Below are 20,998 nucleotides of genomic sequence, written 5' to 3'. Positions count from 1 at the left end.
TAAACACAGAGGCTGTAGAAAACAAGTAAAGGAAAGCTAACATGTATGCACTGCTTCACCATGTGAAGGAGGTTCTGGCAGCCTTGTGTTTTCAGTGTATACATGGGGGGTGGGGGATGCACACATATATATATAAAATATGTATATTTATATAAAAATATATATTTTTTTAAAATACATATATATATATATATATATATATATTTTTTTTTTTTTTTTTGAGACAGAGTCTGGCTCTGTCACCTAGGCTGGAGTGCAGTGACTCCATCTCAGCTCGATGCAACCTCTGCCTCCCGGGTTCAAGCAATTCTCCACCTCAGCCTTCTGAGTAGCTGGGATTACAGGTGCCTGCTACCACCCCCAGCTAATTTTTGTATTTTTTAGTGGAGACAGGGTTTCGTCATGTTGACCAGACTGGTGTTGAACTCTTGAGCTCAGGCAATCCACCCACCTCATCTCCCAAAGTGCTGGGATTACAGGCGTGAGCCACTGTGCCCAGCCCATAGTACCCATATTTTAAAAATAGATACTAATTATCACAGAGATACCTTAGAGATGAGGTTCCTGTGAGTACATCATTTAAACAGAACTTATAAAATAGTACGGGGGTCAGTAAATGTTCATTCTCTTTCACCTACATGCTGATCAACGAGAGCATTCAGGCTCTTTCACCTAAGGTATGTAAAGGGATTTGTGCCTGACACTGGCTGCTGGCCTCCTCGGGTATAATTAACTCTAGCCCCTGTTGCCATGAATAACTAAAGGCAGCCTGTGGTTTCAACTGTCTGTGACTTGAGTGAGAAGTTAGTCTCTGCCAGCAGGCTTCTCCGATCCTGGAGCCCGGCGCTGGTCTTTCCAGAAAGGCGTGGCCAGTGCGGCTTTCGGTCTTGATAGAGACCCAAGCAGCTGGTAGCTTTCTAGTGTGTGGCACGCGTACCTGGTGGGTAGCAAAAGGTGAGGGAGTGGATGGTGTAGAGGGTCCCTCAGCCACATGCCACCCAGGCTGTGTTCACAAGCAACACTCCAGCCTTAAGTGGTGGTGATGCAGTCTCTCACTTAACCAAAGAGACTTTTATCTTGACCATTAAATGGGCTAAGACTTACCTGCCGTTTTCTCCTGCTGCTTGTTGGTACTTCTCTAGCTCTGGTCCCTAGAGTTCAGGTCTGGTTTGGGCCATTTAGTCTTCCATCCTCCTGTCCAAATCCACACATCCTCTTCTTGGTTTTCAGCAAACTGTTTCCCGGTTTGGCAGCAGGAAATGTCTGTCATGTCCTCTCTAATGTACTCAGTATCCAACTAAAATTGGTTGTTGCCCTAATTACAGAAAAGTTCTGATGCGGCTGGGCATGGTGGCTCCCACCTATAATCCTAGCACTTTGGGAGGCCGCGGTGGGCAGATCACCTGAAGTTGGGAGTTTGAGACCAGCCTGACCAACACGGAGAAACCCCATCTCTACTAAAAATACAAAATTAGCAGGGCGTGGTGGCGCATGCCTTCAAACTCAGTTGCTCAGGAGGCCGAGGCAAGAGAATCGTTTGAACCTGGGAGGCAGACGTTTAGGTGAGCCAAGATCGTGCCATTGCACTCCAGCCTAGGTAACAAGAGCAAAACTTCACTCAAAAAAAAAAAAGTCCTGATGCTTTGCTCCGTAAGCATGCATGCAGCAGACTGTGCGCTAGGTGCATTTTCCTTCAGGCCCCTTATTATGCCAAGTCCCTATCTCTCTTCAAGGCCATGTTTTCTCCTTGGACAGTTGCATCCTACAACAGTCTCTGATCTCCCAGCACTCCAAATGGCCACCCCTGGCCACATGCTGTCAGTGTTGGTCTTCCTAAGAGGCCCTCATGGTCCCCCGGGCATGCTCACCCCTTCCCCAGCCTGGCCTCATGCTGCCTTCAACACCTCTGCTCTCTCCTAACTTCAGGGCTCAGTGGTTCCATGGCCTCCACTCCTGGTTCCAGGTGTGGCAGTTGATCCTCTTTTTGTGACTGAGGTGAGAGAAAACAGCTGTTGGCAAGAGTAGCCTAACAGAGACAACCCAGAAAGTGAGAGTCATCGACTCTTTCTCTATCATTTGCCCTTTGTTACACCTTGAAAACATGACATGAGAGCCAGGCATGGTGGCTCACGCCTGTAATCCCAGCACTTTGGGAGGCTGAGGTGGGTGGATTACTTGAGGTCGGGAGTTCAAGACCAGCCTGGCCAACATGGCAAAACCCCATCTCTACTAAAAATACAAAAATTAGCTGTGTGTGGTGGCGGGTGCCTGTAATCCCAGCTACTCGAGAGGCTGAGGCAGGAGAATCGCTTGAACGCAGAAGGTGGAGGTTGCAGTGAGCTGAGATTGTGCCACTGCACTCCAGCCTAAGCGATAGAGTGAAACTCTGTCTCAAAAAAAAAAAAAGAAAGAAAGAAAGAAAAAATAAAAGATGCCACAGGGCTATCTGCTACCAAGTGTGAAGACAGGCTTAAAAAGGCCGGCCTTTCCCCCTCCCCGCCGGTTCCATTGGTTCTGTTTGTTGCTTTCTGGGCTGCGGCATCAGGAAAGTGCTTGACCCCAAGCTGGACCTCACTCCACCAGCCTCGCCCCCTCTGAGTTCAGTAGCAAATGTATAGCTTTTCCTTTTCCCTTCCCTGATCTGACACAGCCATGGAAACAAGACACGGCCCCCAGTTAGGCATTGAGAACAAGGCTGTGACAAACCAAACACCCGCTCCATGCCATCGCTTCCGGTCCTGCATTTTTAACAACTCTCTTGGGTTTCATTTGCATCCCATAAACTCTGCTCATTGAAAATGTAAATTTATCGGAACTGTCACAGGTATATACACTCATGAAACCACCATTATGACTAAAATATAGAACACTTTCATCATTCACAAGTTTCCTTGTGCCCCTTTTTACCATAGTTTTACACATTTTATCTCATTTAATCTTCACAAGTCTGGGAGTAGAAATGGCAAGTTCTGATTTACAGATGGGAGCACTGAGGTCCGGGAAGGTTCAGTGACTTGCCTGTGTCAGACACCAGAAAGCAGCAGAGCCGGGGTTTAAAACCAGGCATGTTTGGCCGGGCACGGTGGCTCATGCCTGGAATCCCAGCACTTTGGGAGGCCGAGGCAAGCTGGTTACTTGAGACCAGGAGTTCGAGACCAGCCTGGCCAACACGGCAAAACCCTGTCTCTTCTGAAAATACAAAAATTAGCCAGGTGGGATGGTGCACACCTGTAAGTTGCCGCTTCTTGTGAGACCGAGGCACAAAAATCATGTGAACCCAGGAGGCAGAGGTTGCAGTGAGCCGAGATCACCCCACTGCACTTCAGCCTGGGCAACAGAGTGAGATGCTGTCTAAAAATAAATAAATAAAAATAAAACCGGGCATGTCCTATCCCAGTGTCTGCATTGTGCTGTGTGCAGCCTCCAGGGGCTCTGAGGCTGGGAGGAGAGCGAGGCCTCGGCGCAGCGCACCTGCTCATTTGCAAACTAACTGTCCCCTCAGTAAGCTCCTTTACTCTTTACTCATTTCTACAGGTATTATTTTGGTTTCTTAAATTAACTTCAATTTCTGTTTTTCTCCAGCTTTTAGACTTAATCTCCTTCATAGAAGAAAGCATGAGACTGAAGCCGAATTTAGAATTTCCTTGTCAGTATTGCCATATTTGTTCAGAGGTTTATTGAACCAGTGGTTATTTCTGACTTGTCTGGTTGTCTTTTTTAAAATTACTATTTTTAAAGGCTGTGTTGCCAAGAATGGGGAGGGGAGGCGGGGAAGAGTATGTGTGGAGCTTCCAGAAATGCAGCAAAGTGAAAAAAGATGAAAAGTAGCAGCCATGGGAGAACCCCGGAGTCCGGGATCTGGCCCATCTCCTGCAGCCCCCAGCCACATCCCACTGTGATAAGAGACACAGGCCGTGCACGTGCCAGCCTCCACCTTTCAGTGCAGACATACGTCTTTCTGTGCTCTCCTGTTTTCCAAAAGTAGCAGTTAAATATAAATGCACAGTGAATGACCTGGGTTTTGCCAGGAGAAGCCACAAGGCTTACAGTCGCTAGACTTGTTTGTCTACATCAGGAAGCCCCGAGTTGTGTTAGCATGGGTCTTCAGAGGGGGTCGGGTGAGGGCAGGGCTAGATGGACGGCGGAATGATGTGAGTCACAGCCACAGACTCAGGCAAGCAGAGGGGAGGCGAGCCCAGCGCCTCCGCAGGCAGAGAGCTGGCTTCTCCATCCTGTGGGCAGAATGCGTTTGTTGGTCGCAATTTGGTGAATAACAAATTTTACTGTCCCTTATGAGGATTAAAAATAAGCTTTGGATACTTCTTCATAAGTAGGCTGTTTGTAAACACTCCTTCTTATCTTCATTTGAGGTTTTGGGGAAGCCGGGATACACTGACAACCTGTTTTTACGTCAGGACCTTGACCTGCAAACCTGGGGAGACAGGAAGAGCTTAGTCCGGGGGCCTGGGCGCCTGCCCAGGGTTGCTGTACCCTCGGGGAGCTCTGGAGGCAAAGCCTTGGACACATATACAGAGACATATGCACACACATCCACACACAATCGCATGCACATCCATGCACACACCCACACATGCGTGTGCACACACAGATACACACAGTTCAGACTGACTGTAAGCGTCCAGGTCAAGGCCACAGCCAGGGTGAGCTGACCTTTCCCAAATCCTCGCTCTAACATTGAACACTAGGCCGGTGTTTCCTGCACAAGAGAAGGTGAGAGAGGAGAACATAGCTCATCTTCCGCCCGTGTTCCAGGTGCCCTTTGACTTTATAGTATATTTAAGCTCATGGGATGAGTTACACAGGAGGTGGAAGTTAGCAGACATTGAGTATGCCCAATACTGGAACTCCAAATTCGTTTATCGTTCTTTGCCCCCCTCATGAATCAAATGATGCCCTGGCTGATGGACTTCCAGACTGCATCAGGCTTTATAAAAACTGGAACTCACTACCCACGAATTCATCTCTTCACTCATTTATTTATTCAACAAACATTTATGGAGTGCCTACTGTATGCCATACACCATGCTGTGTGCTGGGGGATACAAAGGCAGAAGGGACATGCCTTGTTCTCGGGAGGTTCCCGGGCTAGCGGGGAGTCGGGCAGGCTGTGCAGTGAGAGCCAGGTGCTGTCTGTGATCAGTGCAGGGCGACAGCGGTGCGATCAGTGCAGGGCGCCAGCGGTGTGATCAGTGCAGGGTGCCAGCGCTGAACCCTGTTCTGGATGGATGCCGTTCCCAGCGTTCTGATGAGTAACACATTAGTCCCAACCTGAGACCATTTAGGGTTCAAGTGTCAGGCACCGTCAAGGTCTAACTTGGTTTTACCCTATCCATATAAGGGCATGAAGTGTTTCTAAGGTATCTTTACCCAATCCCCATATCATATATATCTTTCATTTTACCAGTGAAAGCCCATTTCTAATATTTATCATTGGTAGTTAATAGGTCACTAATTTTACCAATAGAAAGCCGTTTCAGATATTCAGGGTACTAATTAGCAAAGCAATGTTTTTGGTCAAGATACAAATAATAGAAGTACTTGTATTAGACACATCTGGAGGATTAATTTTCTTTCTTTTTTGAGACGGAGTTTCACTGTTGTTACCCAGACTGGAGTGTAATGGCACGATCTCAGCTCACCGCAACCTCCACCTCCTGGGTTCAAGCAATTCTCCTGCCTCAGCCTCCCGAGTAGCTGGGACTACAGGCACGCACCATCATGCCCAGCTAATTTTTGTATTTTTAGTAGAGACGGGGTTTCACCTTGTTAACCAGGATGGTCTTGATCTCTTGACCTCGTGATCCACCCGACTCGGCCTCCCAAAGTGCTGGGCGTGAGCCACTGCGCCAGGCCAAGGATGAATTTTCTAATGGGAATACTAACTGTCCATCCCAGAGTGAATTCTTAATTGGAATGCCAGCAGCAGCTGGTTTACAGCTTAACATAAGTAACACATGTGTAATATTATACAGCATGTCTTCTTTTTCTTTTATTTTCTGTTTTTTTCTTTTTTTGGAGATGGCGATCTCACTGTATCACCCAGGCTGCAATGCAGTGGGTCTTACTATGATGTCCAGGCTGGTCTTGACATCCTGGGTTAAAGTGATCCTCCTATCTCAGCCTCCCAAAGTGCTGGGATTATAAGCATGAGCCACTGCACCTGGCCACACAGTGTATTCTTGAGATAGCACAGACATCTTAAGGAGAATGAATGCCTACTGTTGATATAAAATTGAATGACATCTTAACAAAGTACAATATTGTTAAATTACATTTTCTTTTCCTCAAAGGTTATAGCCATTGTTCTTTTCTCTTCTACCACTGAACATGATGAGGTGAAATTTTAGGCAAGCCTAGAGACTAATGATGAATTCCTGGGATAAACCTAAGTACAATGTATTATTCTTTTATTGTATTGATTTTTAATATATACTTAATATATGAAAGCTTAACTCAGCTTACCAATGTTAACTTATTACTGGATTCAGTTTACCAACATTTTATATAGGGCTTTTGCATCTATGCTCAGTGAGATTGGTCAGCAGTATTACGTTTTCATCAGGTCCTTGCCAGGTTTTGGTACCAAGGTTACACTGGATATGTAAAATAAATTGGGAAGTATTTCCTCTTTTTCTGTTGCCTGGAAGAGTTTGTGTAAGATTGGAATTATCCTCCTAAATACCACTGATGGACTTCATTGGCACAGCCACCTGTGCCTAGAGTTTTGTGTGTGTAGAGAGATTCAATTTTGTTAGTAGTATATAAAAATTTTCTATTTCCTCTTGTGTCACTTTTGGTAAGTTGTATTTCTCTAGAATTTTTTCTATTTCATCAAAATTTTTAGCTTCCTGGATATAACTTTTTTTTTTTGAGATTAAGTTTTGCTCTTGTTACCCAGGCTGGAGTGTAATGGCACGATCTTGGCTCACTGCAACCTCTGCCTCCTGGGTTCAAGTGAGTCTCCTACCTCAGCCTCTCAAGTAGCTGGGATTGCAGGCATGTGCCACCATGCCCAGCTAATTTTGTATTTTTTGTAGAGATGGGGTTTCACCGTGTTGGCCAGGCTGGTCTTGAACTTGTAACCTCAGGCAACCCACCCACTGGGATTACAGGCACAAGCCACCATGCCCAGCCAGTTCCCTGGATATAAATTTTTATCGGCCGGGCGCGGTGGCTCACGCCTATAATCCCAGCACTTTGGGAGGCCGAGGCGGGTGGATCACGAGGTCAAGAGACCGAGACCATCCTGGTCAATGTGGTGAAACCCCGTCTCTACTAAAAATACAAAAATTAGCTGGGCATGGTGGTGCGTGCCTGTAATCCCAGCTACTCGGGAGGCTGAGGCAGGAGAATTGCCTGAACCCGGGAGGCGGAGGTTGCGGTGAGCCGAGATCGCGCCATTGCACTCCAGCCTGGGTAATGAGTGAAACTCCGTCCCAAAAAAAATAAAATAAAATAAAATAAATTTTTATCATGCAGTCCTGCTATTGCCTTTTCTAGTATCTGAAACAGCTGTGATGATGCCCCTTTTATTCCTAATGTTTTTCATTTGTATCTTCTCTAAATTCTTCTTAATTAGTCTTGCTAGGAATTTATCAATGTTACTAATCTTTTCAAAGAATTAACTTTTGACTGTGTCAATCTTCTCTATTGTATGTATTTTTTGTTTCTGCTCTTTAAAAAAAAAATCTCCTTTTTCTTTGTGTTTAACTTAATTTTCTTTTCTCAGCTTCCAGAAATCAATCTGATTTTTCAGCCTTTCTTCTTTTCTCACATAGATATTTAAAGGTATAACTTCCCCCTGAGCTCAGCTTTTGCTGTTTCCCACAAGTTTTGATATGTCATGTTTCCATTATCATCTGTTAGAATGTTTTCTGATTCCCATTGTAATTTCTCACTTGACCCATGAGTTATTTAGACATGTTTCATTTAATTTCTATACATAGGGGAATTTTAAAGTTATTTTTTTTCTAAGTTAATCTCACTATGACCAGAAACTGTATGTATGATTCAATCCTTTAAAGTTTGTTGATACTTCTTTTATGGTCAATTTTGTAAAAATTATTCTATGTGCACTTGAAAAGAACATTTATTCTACAGTTGTTGAATGTCATCTATATATTTCAAAGAGGTCAAATTTATTAAGTGTGTTGTTCAAATCTATATTCCTACCTTTTTTTCTATTTGTTATAATTATTAACGATAGAGATGTTTAAAATCTCTCACTCTGATCATAGATTTATCAAGGTCTTCTTTTAGTTCATATCTGTTAGATTTCTATATTTTGAGGCTATATTAAGTACATACAGTTTTATAATTTAATGTCTTCCAGATATATTGAAACATTTATCTTTATGAAAGAGCCTTCTTTATCTCTAATATTTTTTGCCTTAAAATCTTTTTTGCTGGTTAGTCTCTTCATGACTTTTTAAAAATTATTTTTCTTCCAACTCCTGTGTGTATTTATATTTAAAGTGTGTCTCTTATAAGGACCATGTACATGGGGTCATTTCTTTATCCAAGCTGACACCTTCTGTCTTTTCATAGTAGCCGTAATCCATTTTACAGTTAACCATCAATAGATGTGAGTTTTTTAATTACTCTCTGTTTTGTTTTCTCTCAGTCCTCTTTGTCCTTTGTTCCTTTTTCTCTGCTTTCCTGCCTTCTTTTGGAAGAATTAAGCATTTTTTTCTTACTACATTTATACCTTCTATTACCTTCTAATATAGTCTTTTACTCTTCTTTTCATGGTTACTCTAGAAATTATAACAGGCACCCTTGACTTATAGAAGTTTAATATCAATTAATACTTACATCATCTCCTGGCTAACTTAAAGCCATCAAACATTTGGACTCCATTTACCTCCTCCCAACTTCTATGCTATTGTCATGTGTTTTGAATGAATATTCTGTGTGTGTACTTGTTCTATGCAGTCAGCATTCACTTGGCTCTGCCCCATATTTACTATTTCATTGTTCTTTCCTTCTGCATCTCTGAGCTTTCATCTATGACATTTTCACAGAGTAAGAAATTCCGTATTGGCCGTTCTTTTCTTCTAATGTTTTGAAAATTTTATCACATTGTCTTCCGGCTGGGGGTGGGGAGATGGGGAGAAATGCCAGATATAGGTGAAGGGGAGGAAGGCAGCAAATCACACTGCCGTGTGTGTACCTATGCAACAATTCTGCATGTTCTTCACATGTGCCCCAAAACCTAAAATGCAATAAAAAAAAAGTTAAAAAAATAATAATAATAAAGTTACCTTTTACCTAAAAAAAAAAAAAAAGAAAGAAAAGTCACCTGTCAGTCTTATTGTTGCTTTTTCAGACATTATATATCTGTTTTCACAGGTTGCGTTTACATTTTTCTGTCTTCGGTTTTTACCAGTTTTAATTTGGCATGGCTATGGGTAATGTATGTGAATTGGTTCTGTGTGAGGTTTGTAGTGATTCTTGAATATGTGTCTTCATGTCTTTTTCTCTGTATTATAAAATTCTCAGTCAGCTCTGTTCTTTGAAGTTTCTAACTGACTTTTTAGTTCTGACATGATGCTACATGGGTCCTCAATTTGATGCCTGAAGTTCATAACCACCCTTTTTAAACATTCTGTTATTTTACACATTACCTTTGAGCTTTGTTTTTTTATTTTTTATTTTTTGTTTTTTAGACAGAGTCTCGCTCTGTTGCCCAGGCTGGAGTGCGGTGGCACGTCGTGGCCCTCTGCAGTGTGTTTCCCAGGCTGGAGTGTGGTGGCACGTCGTGGCCCACTGCAGTGTGTTTCCCAGGCTGGAGTGCGGTGGCACGTCATGGCCCCCTGCAGCCTCGTCCTTCTGGCTCAGGTGATCCTCCCGCCTCAGCTTGCCAAGTAGCTAGGACTACACGTGTGTGCCACCACACACAGTTAATTTTTTTATTTTAAGAGATGGAATCTCACTTTGTTACTGAGGCCGGTCTCACCCCTGGCCTCAAATGATCCCCCTGCCTCAGATATTTTGCTCTTATTTGTTTATTTGTTTGTTTTTAAAATATCTGGGCTTGGCTGGGCATGGTGGCTCATGCCTGTAATCCCAGCATTTTGGGAGGCTGAGGTGGGAGGATTGTTGAGATAGAAGTTTAAGATGAGCCCAGGCAACACAGTGAGACACTGTCTCTATAAAATATAGAAAATTTTAAAAAATCTAGACCCTGCTTTATCCTCAGAAATTTTTTAAATGTTCTGTATCAAAGCTTCCTTCCCCTGCACAACGTGAAGTCTTGGCATTCTGGATTCTATCAGGGAGAAGCGGCCCTACTGGTTACTGGTCTGGTTCTCTGCATCCACTCTGCTTCTCTCTAGGATTCATTGACTCCCAGGACCATTTCTGAAGGGTGAGCGTGGGTTAGGGGCTAAGCCAGGCCTCGCTTGTCCACGCTGCTTTGGAACCCTCTGTTTCTCCTCTTGATAACTAGTTTATGAAATTCGTTGCAATATATTATTCCCTTTTCGTGAGGTTGCTATTGGTAAAATGTTTTTGCTGATGTTTAGTATAGTTTCCTCAATTTAAAAAATTCACATTCGATAAGCCTAGTTGTGTGTGTGTGTGTGTGTGTGTGTGTGTGTGTGTGTGTGTGTGTGTGTTTGGTGGTGTTTCCCCATTTTGGTAGGTACAGGGGAGGGAAAATGCATGATACAGTTTCAACTGGAACGCTTAGATATTTTCAAGCGTGGCCTGCAGTGCATGCTACTCATAAGGCAGTTTTGGCCTGTGTCCCTGGTACATATTCACGTGGTCTGGAACATAGTGATGAGGTAGGAGGAGGAAGCAGAGCAGAGGGAGGGGCGATCAGAAGCAGGAACAAAACGGCAGGGAGAGCTGGGGAAGAAGTGAAATACGGTGTGGGTGGAAGAGACAGGGAAGGAGCCGGAATAGAGGCGACAGCGAGACTTATCAGGGCCACAGACTCTGAGGTGCTGGAAGGTTTTCAGTATCCCTACAGTCACACTTCTTTTCAACTGTTGGTAATCTGGGTAGAATTCTGCTTTCCCATGGACTGTTTCAGTCTTGGCATCTGCAGAGGTGACAGTGAGGAAGCATGTTGACACCCCCCACCACCTTGACACCAACAGCCTGCGAATTTCCCATCAGCTGGGACCGTCTTTGGCAAAGCTCTGTGCAAGCGTTTGTCTCTTTCATTATGCTGACCGAGTTCAGCACAAACAGCTTATTTGCTCCAACAGCCGGTGAGCTCTAGTTGATGACCTGAGCTTACCGGGTGAACTCAGAAATGAACGCACTGTCCGGGTCTGTGCAAGCAAGAACGGGAAATGACAGAAATACCATGGAATCAAATAGAATCCGTGGTTCTTCACGGTTCGATGTCTTGGGGCTGCAGTGAGGCAACAAAAAATATTCCCTGGTAAAATGGCATGTGGCAAGAGGCCCTGTGTTACGGCTGGTGCATGAAGCGTTGGCTTACGCTTTTGAGTGAGTGGAAGCTTCTTGAGGAAAAATGGTCCTGGGGAGTTACTGCTTCCTGCCTTGGCCCCTCATGAAAGGGGACTGGGTTCTGGCTGAGAACAGGGATATTCATCCTCAACAGCAGAACCTCTAGGAGACAACTGACAAATGTGTATTGTTTCACAAAGATAATTTCTTCTGCAGTACCAAAGAAAAAAAAATATATATATATATATAATTAAAAACAAATTGGTTGGGGCAGATTCGGAGCAAAAACGACTGGTCAGACGTGAAATGCCAAGTTTCTTTGCATTAGGAGCAAACTTTGATGGAGTGGAATCACCACTCTGCTTGAAATTGACTAGCAGTGAGGAGGGAGTTCTACTAGGCTACCCTTTTAAATTGATAGGGATGTGGGCACCAAGCAGAGGCTGGGACAAGAAGAGATGCTCTCACCAGCCAGGCTGTGGCAGTGATTTGCCCACCAGGATGTGAGGGTGTGTGTTGTGTGTACATGCGTGGTGCACGCCCGTGTGTGTGTGTATTCAATTGGTCCTTCAACAATGGCATCTTTTCAGGGGTCTTTGGGGTGTTATGAGAGATTATGGGTACAAGTAATTGATTCTGTGTAACTTGGAAGTGGGCCTATAGTCCTCTTGTGTTTTGGGAGACTGTGCTCCTGGAAATTGATCTCAGTGCTGAACGCTTTTGAGGTAGAGATGAAGAGAAGCTTGGCATCTGAGCTATTGCAGACTTTTCCTCATTTTCCTTCCAGAGCGATTTATCTTTCACTCACTCCAGAATACCTATAAGAATACCTATAGTAGATAAGCACTGTTCTGCCTTAGGGACACAATGCCTTGGGCCCCGCCCTCAAGCAGCTCATTGCTAGTGTGTTAATTAGCTTTTTCTGCATAATAGATCATCCCAAAAAGCTTAGTGGCATGAAACAAAAATCATTTATTTTGCTCCAGTTCTTTGAGTCAGCAGTTTGGGCTGGGCTCAATCAGGTGAATGCGGTCAGCTAGGGCTGGCTGGTCAGGCATGGCCTCAGCTGGGACGTTTACCTCTCCTTCGTGGGGTCTTTTATCCTTTGGCATCCAGGTTTGTTCCCATGGCAGCTGGCAGGGCTCCAAGGCAGAGAGCAAAGGCATGCAATACTTTCATTGTGTTCAGTAGGTCAAAACAAGGGACAAGGTCAGCCCAGATTCTAGAGATAGAAAAATAGGCCCCAACTTTTAATGGGAAGAGGTGCAAAGTCACATTGCAAAAGGACTTGATGCTGGGAAAAGGGGAGATTTGTGGCCATTATTGCAATCTGTCTTCCACAGCCAGTGAGTACACACATGTGCATAAGCAACTTAACCACCTTATCCTGAGGTCAAAGATGTAAGTCAGGAACTTCTTAAATCTCAGTGCGACTTGCTATATGTTTTGGGTAAATTGTAGAGAAAGTTTTGTGATAATGGTATTCATTTCATTTTGTTGCTGTTGAAGGAAGGACAGTACTTCAATGCAAAACCTAATGCTCGTTCAGCATGTAGGGTGAAACTTTATGCACACAAAATCTTTGAAGTTCAACCCTATAGAGTACAGGACCTTGAGATTCTGTCCCATATGTTCCAAGCGGGGAGGGAGTATTTATCCTGTTCACCAGTGATCCCAAGCTCTAGCACATAGTCAGTTCTCAGTGCAGTCTGTTGAATGAAGGAGTGGGTCAGTGCAGGATTTGAAATGAGAACATAACAGTGCCTGAGCCCTGGGAACCTGTATTTGAATTCTACAAGGCTCATAAGAATGGTCTAGCCATCTGATGTGTTTTTTGTGTGAGGTTTTGTGAATAGGACACAATGGGGTGGAGGATGCCCTGAAATAATCGCTGCGCCGTCCTTTTCTAAGCGTAAAACACACATGCATTTGATATTTATCAGTGATGTTTGCTCTTCATCCACTGTTTCCCTTTTCTGGCTGAGGACACATGTAAAGTGAATGGGCTTACATTTCAGGAGCAGACCAGAAACAATTGTTAAATTTTATCTATAACTCTGTCCGTCGTTAAATAAGCAAGATACAGAGTCTTATTCTCTAACAGCCTTTAGAAGTCAGCCAGACACCCACTAATCTAGTTTCAGAGCCCAGGAATGCACCATGTGACACCTCAGCATTTCATCTAGACCTTGGCTCTGGAGCTCTGTGCATTTTATTCTTCTGAAGTTGAAAGTTAAGTGGGGGAACCAGTAGGTTTTAATAATTTAACTGTGTCTTCCAGTAGGACTTGGCTTTCAAAGACCATTGAGAGAGGGGAAGCCCAAAGGGCTGCTGCTGTCTTCTGAGGACACCAGCTTCTTGAGCTTTCCCGACCGGCTGATGCCCTCTCATTGGACTGTCCTTACATTCTGGTCTCCCAGTTGTGGGGCACTGTTGCTTCTTATTTAGTTGCATTCTGAATACTTTACAGCATCATCTCACGTCTTGGAAGTTTTACAATGAGCAGATTCGTGTTTTAAAAGATGCATTTTTGGGCCAGGCTTGGTGACTCACGCCTGTAATCCCAGCACTTTGGGAGGCTGAGGCAGGTAGATCACCTGAGGTCAGGAGTTCAAGACCAGCCTGGTCAACATAGTGAAACCCCATCTCTACTAAAAATACAAAAATTAGCCGGGTGTGGTGGCACACGCTTGTAATCCCAGCTACTTGGGAGGCTGAGGCAAGAGAATTGCCTGAACCCGGGAGGTGGAGGTTGCAGTGAGTCAAGATCGTGCCATTGCCACTCCAGCCTGGGCAACAGAGCGAGTCTCAAAAAAAAAAAAAAAAAAGCATTTTTTGAACTTAATTATAAAATACATACAAATCATAAGGCAATAAAACAATGAATTATTAAGAATAAACACGGATATTTAGGCCTTCAATAGGGGAAGGAATAGAGCATTGTCAGCACCCTAAAAGTCCCATTTGTACCAGGCCCAGTCATCACCCACTTCTCTCCTACCCAAGTGTAACCACCGTCCTGTGTTTCAACATCCACAGATTAATTCTGCCTGTTTTTAAACTTTATGTAAATATAGAATCAACACAGAGTGTGCTGTTTCGTAACTGGCTTAAAATTATGGCCATGCAATTCATCTACGTTGTTGTGGGAAGCAGTGGTTGGTGCATTTGTATTGATGTACAGATTTGCATTGTTTGAGTATATCATAATTGATGCGTAGCTTCTGCAGTTAAGGGGCATTTGGAGTGCTTCCAGTTTTTTACTGTTTATTACAAACATTCTTATGTGTGTCTTTTGGTGCCCATATGCACATATGACTGTGAAGTATATATTTAGGAGTGGAACTGCTGTGTCATGGAGCATCCATATGTTCAATGTTAGTAGAAATGCCCAGTTTTCCATCGTGGTTGTTCCAGTTCACACTCCCACTAACAGGGCTGTACATCCTAGTTAATACTTGATATTGCCAGTGTGTTTAATTTCAGCCATTCCGGTGCTATGTAATGGTATCTCACTATGACCGTAATTAGCATTTCTCTCTTACTAGTGAGGCTGAGCATCTTTCCACATGTTTAATGACTAATTTGACAACTTTTTGGTGATGTGCCAATTGAAGTATCTTGCCAGTTTTTCTATGGTTTGTCTATCTACTTAGTACAGATTTGTGGGAGTTCTTTTTAAATTCTGGATACGAGCCCTTTGGAGGTTATATGTGTAGCAGATATCTTCTGTAACTCTCTGCCTTGCATTTTAACTCTGTGGTAGTTTAAATGAACAGAAGACCTTAATTTTAATGTAATCCAATTATCTGTCCTTGTGCCAATATCACAGCCTTAAAAGGTAATTCAGTTTTATAGTAATTCTTGAAATGTTTTGTGTATGTCTTCAAGGTTTTTCCTTTTTTTTTTTCAATATTGCCTTATCTATTCTTGGTCCATGGCACTTCCATAACTTTAGTATTCATTTAATGTCTGAGATTTTTATTAGAATTGTGTTAGATCCATATAGATCAATTTGGACAGAATTGCCAGCTTAACCATTCTGAGCCCTCTACTACATGATCATGGTCTATTCCTCCATTCATTTAGGTCTTCCTTTTTTTTTTGAGACGGAGTTTTGCTCTGTCACCAGACTGGAGTGCAGTGGCACGATCTCGGTTCGCTGCAACCTCCGCCTCTCAGGTTCAAGCGATTCTCCTGCCTCAGCCTCCCAAGTAGCTGGGACTACAGGTGCGCTCTACCAGGCCCAGCTAATTTTTGTATTTTTAGTAAAGACAAGGTTTCACCATGTTGGCCAGGATGGTCTCAATCTCTTGACCTCATGATCCACCCACCTCGGCCTCCCAAAGTGCTGGGATTATAGGCGTGAGCCACAGCACCCGGCCTCATTTAGGTCTTCTTTAATTTTGCTCAGCAGTGTCTTGTATCATTCCATGTAGAAGTCTTGCACACCTTTTGTTAGATTTATTCCTATGTGTGTTTTTTGATGTTATTGTAAATGGCATCCTTTTAAATTTTAATTTTCTCTTTATTGACAGTATTTAGAAATACAATTGATGTTTGCATTTACTGTAGACCTCATATCCCTAATAAGCTTACATGTTTTTGTTATTGCTGTTTTTGTCAGCCAGGCTAGAGTGCAGTGGTGCGATCTTGGCTCACTGCAACCTCCGCCTTCTGGATTCAAGCAATTCTCATGCCTTACCCTCCTGAATAGTTGGGATATGACACCATGCCTGGCTATTTTTTTGTATTTTATTAGAGATGGAGTTTTGCCATGTTGGCCAGGCTGGTCTTGAACTCTTGGCTTCAAGTGATCCACCTGCCTGGGCCTTCCAAGTTCTGGGATTACAGATGTGAGCTACCATGCCCGGCCTAAGCTGAGATGTTAATCGTAGTTAATTGTAACGTTCATACATAGATTCTCTGGGTTTATCTATGACACATATCATCCATGAATAATAACAGTATTATTTATTCTGTCCCAGCCCTCATGGTTTTTATTTCCTTTTCTTGTGTTCTGTACCAGCTCTGTGCCTTTGGATCTAACGAGGTTTTTCCCTCTTTTCTTCCAGATGAGGCTGAGGCACACATTGACTATGAAGATAACTTTCCTGATGACAGGTCTGTGTCATTCAGAGAGCTCATGGAGGATTCCCGGACAGAGGCAGAAGAGGACAGGAGTCAGGAAGAATCCTCTGAGGAGGCTCCAAAGCAGGACCGTCTGGTCTCTATTTCTGTGGGAAGAGAAAATATAGCCCGGGATAAAGGCTTTGTGCCGACCACAAGCTTGCCTGGAGCCGGGAGCAGCGTCCCCGCAGACTCGCCAGGATCACGGCTGCACCAGAAGCACTTGTTCTGGTTTCCTGCGGAGGCTTTCCACAAGCCTGGGTTGGAAAAGGAGGTAGATGAGGACACCAAAAAGCAGTTTTCTGCTGGAGACAACCACAGTGGTATAAAATTGGTCTCAGGGGAACCTGAAACCAAGGTGATCTATAGCAACACTGATGGTCCCTCAGGGCCATTTGTGGGAAAGAGTGATAGCAGGGCAGGGGATCCAGTGGTGAACAGCAGCGATGAGTCCTGGTTAGATGGTTACCCTGTGACAGATGGGGCTTGGAGGAAGACAGAGGCAGAAGAGGAAGAAGATGGGGACAGAGGGGTCGGGTCAGTAGGACTGGATGAAAACATTCCCGTTACTCCTGATCAGCCCGTTCCTGTGGAAGTTAAAAAGCCCTGGATTAGCACCCTCGTACCAAGTGAGGACATGACCCACAGTTCAGTTCTTCCATCTCAAATGCTAGACATGGAAGCTTTGGCGCTCAGACCCATGAATGTGTCTGAGACTGAGAGCAATGGGGATGGTGACTTGACCAAGTACCAGTCAACTCTACCCTGGAGATTCACCACAGAGGAGTCTCCCATGGCCACCCTGCCCTATGAGCTCACCAGCTCTACCCTGGAGATATTAGCAGCCACCACTGTCAAGCAGACGCCTAACCACATCCCCTCAACGGGCATGGCAGCCACTCAGCCTCCAGTAGAAACCACTGCTCCTGAGGTCCAGGACAGCTTCCCATACCTGCTGTCTGAAGACTTCTTGGGACAGGAAGGCCCTGGGCCAGGTTCAAAGGAGGAGCTTCATCCTACCTTGGAGTCGTGTGTGGGGGATGGCTGTCCTGGCCTCACCAGAGGCCCTGTGATCGCCACCGTTGTCACCATCCTGTGCCTGCTGCTACTCCTGGCAGGGGTGGGGGTGGTGTGGGGCTACCGCAGGTGCCAGCACAAGAGCTCTGTGTACAAGCTGAATGTTGGCCAGCGGCAGGCTCGGCACTACCACCAGCAGATTGAGATGGAGAAGGTCTAGGCACCTTTGCAGTGGGCTCTCCCAAAGCCACCTGGGAGGAAAACTAACTGTGGCACATCACACTGATAATTCACTAGAGTATGACACAGGTGGACTGGGGCTCGTCATTTTCCCTTCAGCCCTTTGTTTTATAGGCTGAGAAGTGTCTCTGGAGCACCTGGCAGGGCAGGGAGGCTTTGATGGCGCTTTCCCTCATGTTAGTGTCTACTCCACCGTCTGCCCTGGATCGACTATACTAATGTCAGACCTGTGCTTGGGCCCGGTTTCCAGTGTGAGGTCAAAAATTGCCTCTTCCTTCAGCACAGTATTATCTTTTTGTTTTTTGAGACAAAGTCTCATGCTGTCACTCAGGCTGGAGTGCAGTGGCATAATCTGGGCTCACTGCAACCTCTGCCTCCCAGGTCCAAACAATTCTCCTGCTTCAGCCTCCCGAGTACCTGGGATGACAGATGCGTGCCACCATGCCCAGCTAATTTTTTTGTATTTTTAGTAGAGACAGAGTTGCACCATGTTGGCCAGGCTGGTCTCGAACTCCTGACCTCAAGTGATCTGCCCTCCTTAGCCTCCCGAAGTGCTGGGATTCCAGGTGTGCACCACATCCCAATATTACCTTTTTGAAGAAAGAAAATCACTGGCTTCATGCTCTGAAAGTTTATAAATAGTGATAAAGCAAGTGCATGAGAGCAGTATTATTTCAGACATGGCTGTTGAATTATTGAGAAGAATGTGGAAGAATAATGTTTCCTTTTAGTGTCGTGATGTTGCTGAGGGCAGATGAACCAAGAGCCAGGACACAGTCTAGAAGCTTTGAGGTTTCTTTTTCATTGTTTCTTGAAATTAGAGAGAATTTAAGACTGACATTTTGTTGGAGGAGGTGAGGAGTGAAGAAACACACATGCCCCCTATTCCCTCCATTCTGTGGGACAGCTTATCACTTATTTTATTTTCAATCTTTCGTGGTTAAGGATTTGCCATTATTTTTAAAAAACAAAGTTAGCTTTATACCAGTAAGTACCATTTCCTCTCAGAAGCAGTGATCTAGTTGTCCCTGATCAGTCTGTGCCTAGGAATGTCTTGGAATTTTTGCCAGGACTAACAAAACTCAGTCCTTGGTTTCCTCTCTCAGGATTAACCATTTCTCTGAACTCCAGTAAGAGGGAATGACACGGAGAAAAAAAGAAATGTTTTCAGAGGGCCAAATACCAGGATATCAAGGATGGGCACCTTCTTGATGGAGAAGCAGAAGAATCTGTAAGAGAATATGAAGTGATCTGTGCTAATCTGTTCTCTAGTGTGGAAAGTAGGAGCTCTGTGGAAACAGAATCCATCCTGTCTATTGGACAACCCATTTCACAGCATCTAAATCATCTTATGGTGGCTAGTGAGCATTGTTTATGACAGTGGTTCTCAAATGTGGTCCTCAGACCGGTAGCATAGTGTCACCTGGGAATTTGTTGGAGACACAAATTCTCTAGTCCCACCCTAGACTCAGGAAACAGGAACCCTGGGAGTAGGGCCCAGTTCTGTGTGTTTAACAAGCCCTCCAGGTGATTTTGATGAGCACTCAAGTTTGAGAACCTACTGGTTTCTAAGAACCTCAAATGTGAACTTCAAGGCCAGCTGAAGCCCTAGTGGAACAGAAGATGAGTAACACCTGTGGTTCGTCTTGTACAGCAGCCGGGCGTGGATGTGCGCAGCTGAGGTGGCACTGGACACTGCCCAAATGCCACCTGCAATCATCTCCTGTATGCTGGCGCAGAAACGAAACATGTTCTATTTTTCTAATACGAATCACTTTCTTGGAAATAGTTATCAGTGGTAAGAGGTGATGTTAGCAATACATTTATTTTGAGACACCATAGGAGTCTGTTTTTGTGTGGTAGAGAGAAATCCTGATCTTTTTTTATGATTGAAAAATTGTCAGTGGTGTTTTACCTAAGGAAAAAAGAATTCACAACATGTTTTCCACCCTGCCACCTCTTTTCAGCAAGCTTTGGGAAAATAATAGGCGAAGCAGCTGTCAAGAGAGGCAGCATAATCAAAGATCTTAGTCCTCACAGTTGAGCAAAGTAGAGCCTGAAGGTACAACTGGAAGGCCAATATGCCAACGAAGTCAAGAACAATGGGAATAAGATGCTTCCTGCATGTAGCCAAAGCAAAACCTAATAGAATAAAAGCCAGAGACTGTATATATTTACAAATTAGATCCTAATCTACTGCAAGATAACTTTTCTATTTTTAACGATATAAAATAACCTCTGTCTCAGCGTTGGGATTGCGTTAGTAACTATTATTATGGAATAACCCAGAACATTGAATTTATACCAACAAATAGGCAATATTAATACCAGTGTATTAATAAATTTATTACAAATTATTAATACATGAAAATGTTTTATTTGTAGACCTGAACTGTGAAATAAACCCAGCACATCAGTTTTTAAGTTCTTATTGGTGTGGTGTCATCTAAATTAATGTTATAGAATCTAAAAACGCATGTTGAAAGGGAATGATTAAAACACTGTAAATCGAAATTGTATGTCATGCCTGTTTTGAGACTGGTGAATGTTTAATGCTCATGAAAATTGGGGGAGGGGGTTCTATTAACACAAAGCTTCTGAGATATTTAAAATAAATAATTATTGCCCCAACAGTTGCTGAATGTATTTTATTTCTAGGCTCCTGCACTATGGTTTTTTTAATTTAAAAAAAAAAAACACCTTGCTGGGCACAGTGGCTCACACTGGTAATCCCGGCACTTTGGGAGGCTGAGGCAGACACATCACTTGAGGTCAGGAGTTAAGAGACTAGCCTCACCAACATGGTAAAACCTTGTCTCTACTAAAAATACAAAAAGTAGCCAGGTGTGGTGGTGCACGCTTGTAGTCCCAGCTACTCTGGAGGTTCAGGCAGAAAAATTCTTGAACCTAGGAGGCAGAGGTTGCAATGAGCTGAGATCCCACCACTGCACTCCAGCCTGGGCGACATAGCAAGGCTCCATCTCAAAAAAAAAGAAAAGCTCTAGTAATCTTGAAAATAATGTCTTAATACTTGCTATATCTAAGATGTAAGACTGCCCTCTCTAAACCTCTCAGCTCTGCTACCTCCTGCAGCAGGATTGTAGGGAAGTCTGTGGCGCGCTCGCCCCTCCTGCCTCTCTCCTTCCCTCTTCCTTGCCCCAAC

General features: G+C 44.0%; 1 protein-coding gene across 1 annotated transcript in view; it reads left to right on the top strand.

Moving 5' to 3' along the window:
• SUSD5 (sushi domain containing 5) overlaps window positions 1-19,876 on the top strand; it is a 54,048-nt gene extending 34,172 nt beyond the window's left edge. Inside the window, exon 5 of the mRNA XM_017521702.2 lies at window positions 16,524-19,876. Coding sequence (XP_017377191.1) covers window positions 16,524-17,815 — 1,292 coding nt within the window. The 3' untranslated portion in view covers window positions 17,816-19,876. The remainder of the gene's footprint in view (window positions 1-16,523) is intronic.
• The last annotated feature ends 1,122 nt before the right edge of the window (window positions 19,877-20,998 follow it).

The sequence above is a fragment of the Cebus imitator genome, unplaced genomic scaffold (genome assembly GCF_001604975.1).
Source record: "Cebus imitator isolate Cc_AM_T3 unplaced genomic scaffold, Cebus_imitator-1.0 Scaffold21, whole genome shotgun sequence".
NCBI lineage: Eukaryota > Metazoa > Chordata > Mammalia > Primates > Cebidae > Cebus > Cebus imitator.
The sequence above is the reverse complement of the archived record's forward strand: the minus strand, read 5'-3'. Positions and strand labels throughout refer to the sequence as shown.